This window comes from Centroberyx gerrardi, chromosome 10 (assembly GCF_048128805.1).
Source record: "Centroberyx gerrardi isolate f3 chromosome 10, fCenGer3.hap1.cur.20231027, whole genome shotgun sequence".
Taxonomy (NCBI): Eukaryota; Metazoa; Chordata; class Actinopteri; order Beryciformes; family Berycidae; genus Centroberyx; species Centroberyx gerrardi.
The window spans coordinates 21372639-21384713 of NC_136006.1; the positions used below are offsets into that span (position 1 = coordinate 21372639).

Sequence of the window (12075 nt, forward strand, 5' to 3'; positions counted from 1 at the left end):
TTCATTTTTCGACACATAAAAGGAAATATATTTAAAAAATTGTTCATACTGAAGAACTTTTATCATTGCAGAGTAAATTTACACAAGGGCAGTTGTATGTCAGTCTGTCATATTCATATACACGGTTATTCAGATGCACAAACTGCCGCCTCTTCCCTTGCAAAGTCGTCACCTTGCAGAATGTATAGTGTGCACATCCTTTTCAAACAGATACACGGTTGCAGAATAAAAATCAGCATTTCATCTCTCATCGATTAAACTGAATTGAAACATTAATACTCTTGGACAACACATTTCTGAAATGGCAAATGAGGAATAAGGTGAAATTCTTCCCCCTGTCTTGATCTTTTTTTTTTTTTTGAGTATGACAAATCAAAAATCGAGACATTTTATTGATTCGTTTTTTTCTTTTTACAAACACATCTCACTATATGGTCGATCTTTACAAATCGGTTGTTTAGAAATGTCGCCCAAAATGCAAGGGATGTGCATAGGTGTCAAGTCAACGTCCGGCTCTGTCGCTGTTAGTTATTTTTCTTGCTCCTCTTGCTTCCCTTGGTTGAGTTCAGGTCTTCCAAACAGTTGGAATGTTGTTGTTTTTTTTTTCTCTTTTCTCTCTTGGAGGTTTTACAGTGGGACACGGGGAAAACACTGACTGACAGCATGGAAGCTTGCGAATGTCCACATGCATGATACCTCATTCAAATCTCTAAAACATTTATGGATTTATTTAGAAGAGACAGTACCTGGTAGAAAGGTATATGTGTGTGTATGTGTGTGTGTTTTGGGGTAGCTGATACTGTTACTGTACCGAAGGCTAACAATAGGATAGTGTTATGAGAGGATGCAACCCAGTTAGACAGCTTACAAAGGGAAAGGAATGAATAAATAATGAGGGCCGGTGACATGATCTATAGATGAGAGACACTGCAGTGTGTTTGTGTGCTTTTCTTCAGTCTGCTGAGAGAGAGAGAGAAAGAGAGAGAGAATACCCACCAACAGTGTCTTTCTATAGAGCTAAACGCTTTAGGACTACAACACCCAATAGGACTACAGTGTGGTGGGGGTGGGGGTGGGGGTGGGGGTGGGGGTGGGGGTGGGGGTGGGAGGGTCAAAACAGCATGTGGGAGGCTGCAGTGCACCGACATGGGAGGAGGGGGGTTTCAGTACTGTCTCTTTAAAACAAACGTCTACAAAAATGTCGCCTCCTAGCTAGTACAGACATGACAATATTCATTTTGTTTACTTTAGTTTATACAACACTACGACTAGGTAGTCTGTAAGGGCAAGAGTCTGATTGGCTGCCGCAGGTCTTTTGCGCAGCACGCGGAGGATTTCAATTGGGCTGCCGCAGTTCTGTTGTATTCGCGGCGCGCCAAGGGTTTTTTCCGATTTGGCTGTTTGACGGTCAAGTGCAGTGTAGAGAGAAGTTTTCCGATTGGTTGCGTTGATTTTGTTTTTGAGTTGTTTTCGCAGAGGGAATGATGGGAGTTTTTGCAGAGGTGTTGCTGGATCACCGGCGGGAGGTGGGTGGGGGAGTGGGGGAGTAGGATGGGAGAGGGAGGAGTAGATAAGGTGGGGGGGGGGGGGGGGGGTGTTGAAGGAGGAGCAGTTCGGGGGTGCAGGTCAGTAGACCCAGGAGACGGGCACCCACTGGCCGGTGGTGCACACCAGGTCGATGGCCTCCTCCAGGTGCCTGATGGTCTCGTCGATCTCGTTGTTGATGATGGTCTGGTCGAAGTAGTGGGCGTAGGTCTTCTGCAGGATCTCCGACTCCTTCTGCAGCCGCTGGAGAGACTCGTCCTGAGCGGAGAGGAAAAGGCCGTTAGGACAGTGACAGAGGAGAGAGAGGGGGGATGGGGGGATGAGAGCAGGGCTAAAACAGAAACTCTGACTCTGTAGAGGAGGAGGAGGGAAGGAAGAAAAGGCAGCACTAACCACTAGAACCGTACAGGCAATGGGTGTAAACAAAACCCTAAAAATACATCTATAACATGACAAGGGATACACACACGCATGCTTAAAAATAACACTAAACGCTAAATGCGGATGCTGTTTCTGTCGGGTCATACTTACTGGCAGCGTTCGGCACCACCTGGGCATCTGAGTGCGAGTGCCAAAGAAACAAATGCATGCAGCATGCAAAAATAAACGAGTGCAGAGAGGGATGAGAGAGGCAAACGGACGAGTGGAGAGGAGAGAGAGAGAGAGAGAGACTGCTGGACTGCTGGTCCAGACGCATGCTTGATGACCGCAGCGCTTCACATGATGACTTGTCACATTTTGAGATGATATTTGTTGTGGTTATGTAATGTGAAAGAGCTGGCAGCACACACAGGAAACTGTAAATCTGTATCAGTGATTCATGTTTATTGACAAATCCAAGAACCATCTGTCAGGCTTGTAGCAACTGATGATGTAATAACTGCCAAGTAATGTAGTGACTTGTCAAAACGGAACAAAATGTCCCTCTAAATGGGTCGAAAGTGTACTAAAACCTGTTAATGTAACTGATAATGGATAACTGATCCAGGATAATATAATAACATCACATTATTACATTAACCAGCAATTGTTATTTCATAAGGGGTGTAACATTTTCAACTTATGATGTACTAATAATATTGACTAATAATGAAAAACTCATTAGAATAAGAAGAATGAAGAAGAACTCGAGTTATAACATTAATAGACAATATCATTATTACATCATCAATTAAAAATGACATTCACCAGTTGATGAAATAATGCAATGTTGTTACATTATCCAGGAATTTATTACATTAACAGGTTATATTATATGATATTATATTATAGTCATATAGTGGGACATTTTATTACATTTTGACAAGTTATTACATTATCAGTTGCTACATGGCTGCTAAACACAGAAATCCAGGTTAATGTTTGCTATTTCGCTTTAAAAATCTATCATGAATGTATGTGAGAGAGTGTGTGTGTGTGTGTGTGTGTGTGTGTGTTCGGTCTGTTCCTACCTCATTGATGCCTGGCGTGATAGTTGGTGCCGCAATGAAGACGACGTACGGGGCAAACTCTGCTGTCCGCAGGACCTTCAGGGCCTAAAGGAGAACAGGTTTAGGGGTCAGTATGTACAAAAATATGCACACGTGCAGCCATCCCACACACAGGTATAGAACCCCCCACACACACACACACACCTGAGGTTCCACGTCCAGTATGGATATGAGTCCCTGTTCGTGGATCTTGCGGATGGTCTCCAGCCGCGTCCCGTACATGGCGTCCTCGTGGCTGCCGTACTCCAGGTACTCGTTGTTGCTGATGTCCTGCATCATCTGGTCGTGCGACACAAAGTAGTAGTTCTTCCCATTCTCCTCGTCCTTCTTAGGAGGTCTGGTTGTGTCTGCGGGACACAGACAGAAAGACACAAGGAGTGAGCAGACACATAATCGACATTTCTCCACAATGCGTGAAGTAGAACAAAGCGCGGCACTGTGTGTGTAGTACATTCTTGAGGATGACTTTAGTGTGCGTCTTACGTGGGATGGGGTAGGCGAATCTGTCGGGGTGTTTGGTGATGAGTGTGTTCTTGATGTGTCTTCTGCCTACTCCATGAGCACCTGAAGAAGACACACACACAGTCAATCAGCTAGGAAGAGAGGTGTTACTGGCAGTGGACTGCGTGAGCTGTATCCACTGGTACTCACCTAATAAAACTAGTGTTTTCCTCTTGAAAGCGGGAAGCTTCACAACCTCTTCATATGTGACAAGGTCTAGTTGGTCAAACACTGGAGAGAGAGAGAGGGGAGGAGAGAACGACAGTGAGACGGTGTGGAGAGGACTGAGCCGGGACAAAAAACAGTCAGGGAGCTCTAGAGAGCACTAAGGGTACAAGGTGTGCTAAAGAGTCTTGGACACACTCGGTGACGATGTGGTGGCGAGAGTGGAAGTTGGGTCAAATGCTCACTTGGTCGAAGGCAAGGAAACAAAAAAAAACAAAAAAAAGAAAACTGACTGGCACCAGACCGAATGTCAAAGCTGCAAAAGGAAATAAATGCCACTTATGGACAGTTGAAGAGTTGAGATGAGCTGTGAAGTGATGATGACTGAGAGTTTGCACCTCTCTGTACAGGTCTACATTCAGCAGCCTCTGTGCTGACATGAGATGAAATGAGCCAAACCAGGGAGTAATTCATCCAATGAGAAGGTTAGAAATGTAGGCCCGGCTCAGGTGCTGTGCAGAACCCAACACAGACAGGGCTGGAAAATGATACACATATTCAATCGGAACGACGTCTGCCTAGTGACTGCTACTATATAAAATATCAAATGATGCTTCGTACTAACTTTAACCAGAGTGTGTTAACATAAGGTGCAGGTTCAATTGAGTTTAATGAGTTCTATAAAAAACTGTATCATTTTATTCTAAATTTTATGCTGAGTGAGGCTTGCTGGGGAGGACAGTGAGGAGCGCAGACGTCAGAATAAATGAGAGGTTAAAGGTTACACTAGGGAACTCCTGGCCACTCTCGTAACACATGCTAGAGCAGAGCGGTGCGCTGTACAATGTGTCCTCAGCCCCCCGTAACGTGAGCCTCCGGCCACCGTCTCGGGGGGCTGACGTGTGAAACACAATACCCACGAGTCACTGGGTACTCTTGTGTAACGGTCGACTCCGTCTTACCGCCCATCTGGCCGCGGACCAGCCTGCCTTTGCTGGCTGCTACTCTGACGGTGAATATTGTGTGTATTAAATGCGCTAGCTGGCGAATTGGGTGTTTATGTTTCTATTTACGTTGCTGTCCGTTTGGGTCTGTCACTGAGCATACAGGACCAAAATGAATTAGAAAATGGGTTAGGATGAATACCACAGCACACAATGTCTGAAACACACACACACACACACACACACACACACTGCAAAGCTACACGGTTTCAGTTTTGCCTGAGCCTTCTGTTGTTCTGGCCAATCACAACAGAAACAAAACTGAAAACGCTGGCAGTGACAGCTGATATAATCTACGGGGTTAACAAAATGAACAGCGAGAAAGGGAGGGAGAGAGAAAAAGAAAAAGAAAGACAGAGAGAGATGGGGTGATACGCTGAAAGTGAGTGTTTGGGTGAGACTGTAAAGGAGTGTGAAGCTGGCGGACAGAGAGAGAGAGAAGAAGAGAAACCAAAGAGGCGTTAGCCGCTGTCACTGGTTGTTACTTACATGCAGAGAGGCCGTTCAGAAGGAGACAGCGAGAGAGATGAACAGGGGGGGTCATAACATGGTTCGGTTACAACAGCAGAATTACCATACGTACATTACACACATACAGCAAGATACAGCAGTTGGGCGGCCATGCAACACTGCACAGCGCCAACAATGGAGATGGATATAAATATACAATGCAGTGTCGTTGGTACAGGCATATTCACACCAGTGGGTGACTAGAGGTTAAAGGAAACCCATAATCTGCTGCTGGTGTGAAATGTGTGTGTGGACTCTGCAGAGATTCTGGTGATAGTAAAGGCCCTGACACACCAGGCCGACGGTCGGCCAATGTCGGGCCGTCGGTAAGCGTCGGTGTCCCTAGTTTTTGCGGTGTGTCCCGCACCGTCGGCACTAGTCGGTCTCTGTCGGCGTCTTTTCGGCCGATTGAGCGTGTTGAATCGGCGTCGGAGCCCGTCGGTGAGAGAGATCACTCTGATTGGTAGTTCGTGTTTTGCCTCTGGATGATTGGACTGATAAATTCCTTCAATATGTGGAACTGAACAGGAAAGAGCCGAGCGAAATTTTTAAAATCGGAGGTTTCATTTATCTCCAGCTCTCGACACAGGTTCGGGAAAGCCCCTTGAGCCTGTCGCTGGAGTAACGTTATTCATGATTTCACCCATTTAGTGCGGTTTCTCCTTATTTTTCGCCTCCGCCTCTTCCTTTCTTCTTCCACAACCAAAAGACCAAGGGCTGACAACGCCAGTGCCATTTGCAACTTCTTATCAGACATAAGGTATGGAGAGTTATTTCCCCTCACGCAGGCGCAGAACGTACGTGCTAGTTGGCCGTCGGCTGTAGTCTTTGCGGTGTGTTCAAGTGCAACTTTTTGGACCAGACACAGGCGAAGTGAGGCGACGCAACAGTCGGCCTTCGTCGCCGCTGGTTCTTTGAAGTCGGTTTGGTGTGTCAGGGCCATAACACGTTGATACATTATCACCAACGACTCTCATAGTGTCACACACAATACAATGTGAACAGTGAACACTGAATGAGGTGGTCCATCATGCTAGTAACTGTCTAATATGAACTGTGAGTTTCATATTAGTTAGTAGGGAATAAACAGAGTGAATAAAATGACATGTAAGGGGCGGATGATATCATGCTGAAGTCATGGCATTTACAGTTTGATTTTTAAATACTAATAATTAAATGCAGATGATTCGGGCATGGATGACATGCATTCACGCTCATATCATGCACGCTGCACTCAGACTAGCAACTGTGTGCCACTGTCACATGACTGTTATGTTCTGTGATGCATGCTAATTTGTTTTAAATGGACATTGATAGATATGGGGACCACTCAGAGGGCTTCCAGGTACACAGCTCGACAGTTGACATGCTTATCAACCTGATACTGGGACACACACACACACACACACACACACACACACACACACACAGTCCTCCATCTTCTTCCCATCACAGCATATTAATTCAGGGCAGAGGGTGTCAAAGTACTTCCTTTATCTTGTGCTTTTGCCCTGAGGCTCAACTTGCATAATCCCTTAAGAAAAACTACATGTGCATGTGAAACCACATTTATGCAATTAAATAACAAAAAAATAAGGCTTGGTTTTGCTTTATAGGTGCTAGGCTCTAACTTTTAGGGAGCCCCCCCCCCATCCTGTGAAGACCATATGTAAGCTATGAGTAAGCACAAAACTCACTCTAAGTGTGCTGTTTATGGTCACAGCTGGAAAATGACCTTTCCCCCTCGCTACCGGTCAGTGTGCTAATCTTAGATTTGGGTATAAGAGCAAGTGAAACCTAAAAAGTGTTTGCAGGCCACTGATATAGACACAATCCATGCTGCCAGACCTCTGCCTGGACCCTTCTCTGGCAAAAACACTGAACAAGTAACAGACCAGTGTCAAGACACACACACACACACACACATAGACGTACACGTGTATATTCATACACACCTGTTACGTGGCGTACATACTGTACAGGAGTGTAAAAGTGCAAAGCCCTGGGTGGATGAGGTTCAGATACCTGATACCCACTTTCACCCTCTTTTAACCCTCCCTTCCCTCTTTGCTCCTGCCCTTATTCTCTCTCTCCACCGCACTCTATCCCCACACCTTACAATGCCTCCTCCTTACCTACCGCTCTGCTTCAACACTCTTCCATCCCCCTCTCCCTCCCCTTTTCACACCCTGTCTCACACCTTCTGTTCTTCAAAAATGCCTCCCAAAGCGCCTAAACTCTCCCCATCACCAAACTCTTTCCCCAGCCACCTGTGTTATCATATCAGTCACGGCTCTGGTTGCAGACACACACATGACGGTCTGAGCCCCCACCCCCCACCCCCCACCCCACCCCCAGCCTGGTCTGCTTACACAGCCAGACACATGGCAGTGATATTCTAGTAGTAAACCTGTGCGGAAGGTGCTGTCATCTACGGCCAGACAGCGGTAAGGCGGAGCGGCCGCAGAGATCGCAATGTTGAACAATATTACTTCTAGCATTGAATTTGCCTGCATATGCACAGGCACGCTGACTCAAGCCTACTGTACATGTCAGTGACCTGCTCACATTGCCCCAGGTTGCCCCAGTCCTCATATAAGATTTCTGCTACTCTGACAGCTGTTCCTGTCATTCCCGGCGGTGGCACTGTCACCGGAGCTGTATGCTACAAGATCTTGTTACGGGCAAGTTCCACCTGCATAAACACAAACACACACACGTTCACAAGCCACACACTCTCACCCATGCGCATTCTCACTTCTGCAACCACAGGGAAAATTGTACGCAATGAGAGCGTGCCTGCATGCATGTCGGGACAAGTGTGTGTGACCACTTGGGACTGATGACCGTGGAGATGTTTGCAGCGTATTGTTTGGGTTCATATGCATGCGAATATGAGTGTGTGTGTGTGTGTGGTGTACCTGCGTTGTGCTTGGCCAGATACTTGTCTTTGTACTGCTTCTTCTTCTTGCCAAACCAGGTACAGCTGGCCTGCTGTTCCTGCTTGGTCTTCTCCATGGCTATACATGCCACGCGCCTACAAAACAAACATGGTTCGATTTAGTGGTTTCCAGTTTACATGGCTCAGGTTTTGGGTTGAGGGATGTTGGAGTTGTTGAAGCTATGGGGGAACAGTGTCTCTATGTGTAGCTATGTTCTCTGGATCTGCTGTAGTCTCTCCTCTCACCACTCCTGGAGCTCTGGCGAGGGGATGAGGCCCGCCGTGCCGTTCTTGGTGTTCTCCAGCTTGCCCTGCCACCAGTTGTGGTCGTCCTTGGAGATGATCTGGATGATGTCGCCCACCTGGAAGCGAATGCCAGCCTCCTTGCAGGGGATGAGGTCGTCTCTGGAGGGGTCGTACTCAAACTGAGCCCGCACGTAGATCTGCAGCGAAGGGGGGGGGGGGGGGGGGAGGGGGGGGCAAAGGTGCGCAGAGGTCAGAGGGGCGAGCCGGCCAGCGAAGGCAGGGGGTGTGGGTCAATCGAGAGGAGGGCGACGACGAGAGTGTGGGAGGATAAAACGGTGAGGGGGATAGAAAGAGAAAAAACTGAGAATTGAAGAGAGAAAGGGAAGAAATGGAAAGAAATGGAAACTGAGAGAGGAGATGACTAAGTAGTGTAGTTTCCTGCGGGATATCGTGAGAGCGAGGACTGAAGTAATGAGCAAAGGCGTCTCGGGCGGGGGTGTGGGGGTGTTGGGGGGCGGGGGGTTGTGGTTGCCAGGTTGGAGACCGGTTTCTAAGGCAGGACTATCTCTTGTGAGATAAACCCAGACACTGCTGGGCCATTAATGAGCCTCTCAACACGCTGGTAATTACGGCACAGGCATTGTTTACATGTCTACTAGTTCAAAACAACAACCATTATCCTGCATTATACCAGGTTCAACCACACTGTAATTTCTTGGGTTTTTCCCCCATCTATCCTGTATGTGAATAAGTGATTTATTCTAATAAAAAGTGTGTAAAAATATTTGGGATAAAACATTGTGTTTATTTTTTTGGGGGGCTCTGGGCGGGCTGTCTCTTACCTTGACTGACATTTTATCCTTGATTGGAGGTCTGGATACGATCTAGGATGTGAAAGCATCACACACATCATGCAGTAAAACGGCTATGGAATGTCTAAACAGCAGTATGGTTACCAAGGTTGGGGGTTGGGGGGGTCGGGGAGTGGAGGGTGGAGGAGGAGGAGGGGGGGGGGGGGGGGGGTTTGGTGGATGGGAGATGACGGCACAAGGTTCAGGTAGAAGTCCACTTATGGACAGACAAGGGATATATTACCCTGTAACACTCCTTAAAGATACTCTATGGCAGTATGATCAATCATTGAAATGATACAATTCAGTGGTAGTGAGGTGAAACGGGTGACACTGACAGCCTGCCAAGCTGTTGTATAAGATTGTCTACTGCAGACTCCACTCCCCTCTACTGGTAACATCTGGTATTAGCACAACCACAAGATCCCTCCATGCCACTTTTCCCTCTGCTGTCACTTGATTCTGCAACATCAAAAGAGTAAGATGTTGTGATTTGGGGTTGGTCGATGTTGGGTTATGTCAGAGGAAACTGGTGATGCATGTCTTTGGAATGAGCGAACTATAACCTACTACACTGTGATGGGATGAGATGACACTTAGGGAGCAGTGATAAGTTATCAATATTAAATTTGAGTTGGCATGAGGTAGAGGTTGCCCGTAACTCCTGATCTCAGAGCTGTTCATACCCCCAAATTTAACTGCGAGGGGCATGAGTTCATATCTGACTCAGGATCAGTGGTTAGGGGCGATCTCTAGCCTCTCCAGGGTTCAACAATGCCTGTGCCATTAGTACCATACATTCAGTAGGAGTGAAGGTAGTGTAATAAAGGTAGTGTCAAGCTGATGACACAACAGTGGTCACTGATATTTGTTCTGCCTACACAGTAATGATTTTAAGAACAACCAACAAATGAACTTCAGAAGTTGTCAGTTTGTTGGTGCTGTGTAGGTGTCCAGCATTACATTTTCTGTTTTGAATTGTAGGTTTTGCCCTTAGCGGGGAGATGTGCCTGTTGGTGAGTACAGGAGGAGGGAGAGAAAGAGAGGAGGGAGGGCAAACTACTCGAAGCCCAAGAATAGGCAAGGAGCCTGGGTGAGAGAAGGGCGGTGGAGGTGTGTGTGGTGCCACCGGAGGTCTGGATCTCTGGCTTCCTTTACCAATGTTGAATACAGACAGGCATCCGACAGACTGATGGAAAATCATACTGTATTTTCATGATTACCATTGGAAACTGTTTTTCCTCTGGGACTTGAAGGGGAGCATTATGGTCAGGCCTCTTTTCCTCCAAATCAATAAAGACTAATTTCCCAAAACATCCTCCAAACAAAACTTAATTTGAATCCAATTGAATTCTGTCTGCTCATTTCTGTCTTTCTCTGCGGTCCGCTAAAAGCTGAACAGCTGCAGCCCATTTTGAAGCATATTAGTCTGAGTCTAATGCATTTTGGAGCGGGTCCAACATCCGGTAGTGGCTGTTTAAAACGAGGTCAGGCCTTGGCCATTCACATCAAAAGTGACAGCCCGAACAGATTGGGGATCAGTTGGTGGCAAGTCAAAAAAAAAACAACCACCACCTTGTAAATGAACTCAGATTATACTGATGGGGCTGACCTCCACTAGGCATTAGTGAATGGGCTGTATCAAGCACAGGAGGGTGAGGGGGAGGAGTTGAGAGCCAAATGCACACATTTATATGTGGGTGCATGCGCACACACACACACACACACACACACACAGTTCTGAGTCAGAGGGAGGGACGCAGGGGCTGTGTAAGGAGCTAGTGCACTACAGATGAGAGAGAGTGTGACTGAGCGCTGGTATTCACCTGTCGACCCTTGGGTTGGATGGTGGACGGCAGATCCTGTGGAAGTAAACCAACGACGACAGAGGGACACGGTTTAGAGACAGAAGAGACAAAGCAGAGGTACAGCAACTAGAAAAAACCCCAAACAACATTCTGATATCCTCTTGAGAACATGAGAAGAACCCCCAAACGAAACATGCAAAACCAATGCACTCTAGTCACTGCGCTTGCAAAAACACAGAGAGAGGAAAGAGACAGAGAGAGCAGAGTGATTCTCATCTGTTAAAGCAGATCTGGCTGTGGAGCAACCAAGCAAGCGGAGAGCAAGCAAAGCAGCTGCAGCATCAGCGCGGCCACAGTGTCTGTCTGGAGCCTCGGCGAACAAACACGGGAACTGCGACAGGCTATTAGGTTGAAGTGTATGCGCGGCGGGAGCACAGAGGGTGTCCCTTGTACCGCTGGAACCACAGGGGGTGTAGTGTGTTGTGTCAGCCACGAGGCACAGCACCGCAGCAGGCTTTATGAGGCACACCAATTTGTTAACTGAGATATCGGACACGGGGGCCTTTGGCTTGAACAGATTGAGAATGACCGGGGAGAACGACACGGGATTCAGATACCCGGGAGATTCTCGGTACGACCCGTATAACTACTACTGCAATCACAACTCAAAATTAAACAGGAATAAACACAATCCATGATAAACGGACATCTAGACAAATAGATTTATCCACTGACGGAGGGACACGGACATGTAGAGATACCATGAGACAGCAGCGTTACAAATGAGAGACACCGGAGGGGAGGGAGGAGATTGGGTTGTGGGTCTTTCTGGGTGGGTGGGGGTGGGGGGGGTGGAGGGGTGTTTTTGGGGGGGCGTAGGGGGGGGTTGGGGTGGGGGGGGGGCGTCCTTACCAAGATAGAACTGTTAATGCTGGAGTGGCCATTGGCAGGGGATTGCCTGGAGGTGGTGGGGGACTCTTTCTGAAATAAGACACACAGGTCAGCAATGCACAG

General features: G+C 47.3%; 1 protein-coding gene across 7 annotated transcripts in view; it reads right to left on the reverse strand.

Moving 5' to 3' along the window:
* caska (calcium/calmodulin-dependent serine protein kinase a) overlaps nucleotides 1-12075 on the reverse strand; it is a 101982-nt gene continuing 89907 nt past the window's right edge. For 2 of the 7 annotated variants that reach the window (XM_071926392.2, XM_071926390.2), the window contains 10 exons: nucleotides 11974-12042; nucleotides 11080-11115; nucleotides 9245-9286; nucleotides 8403-8599; nucleotides 8137-8252; nucleotides 3687-3767; nucleotides 3519-3599; nucleotides 3180-3382; nucleotides 2997-3080; nucleotides 1-1803 (listed from right to left, as the gene is read on the reverse strand). In XM_071926392.2, coding sequence (XP_071782493.1) covers nucleotides 1627-1803; nucleotides 2997-3080; nucleotides 3180-3382; nucleotides 3519-3599; nucleotides 3687-3767; nucleotides 8137-8252; nucleotides 8403-8599; nucleotides 9245-9286; nucleotides 11080-11115; nucleotides 11974-12042 — 1086 coding nt within the window. In that variant the 3' untranslated portion in view covers nucleotides 1-1626. The remainder of the gene's footprint in view (nucleotides 1804-2996; nucleotides 3081-3179; nucleotides 3383-3518; nucleotides 3600-3686; nucleotides 3768-8136; nucleotides 8253-8402; nucleotides 8600-9244; nucleotides 9287-11079; nucleotides 11116-11973; nucleotides 12043-12075) is intronic. The other 5 variants (XM_071926394.2, XM_071926391.2, XM_071926398.2 and 2 more) reach the window with 3 other exon arrangements.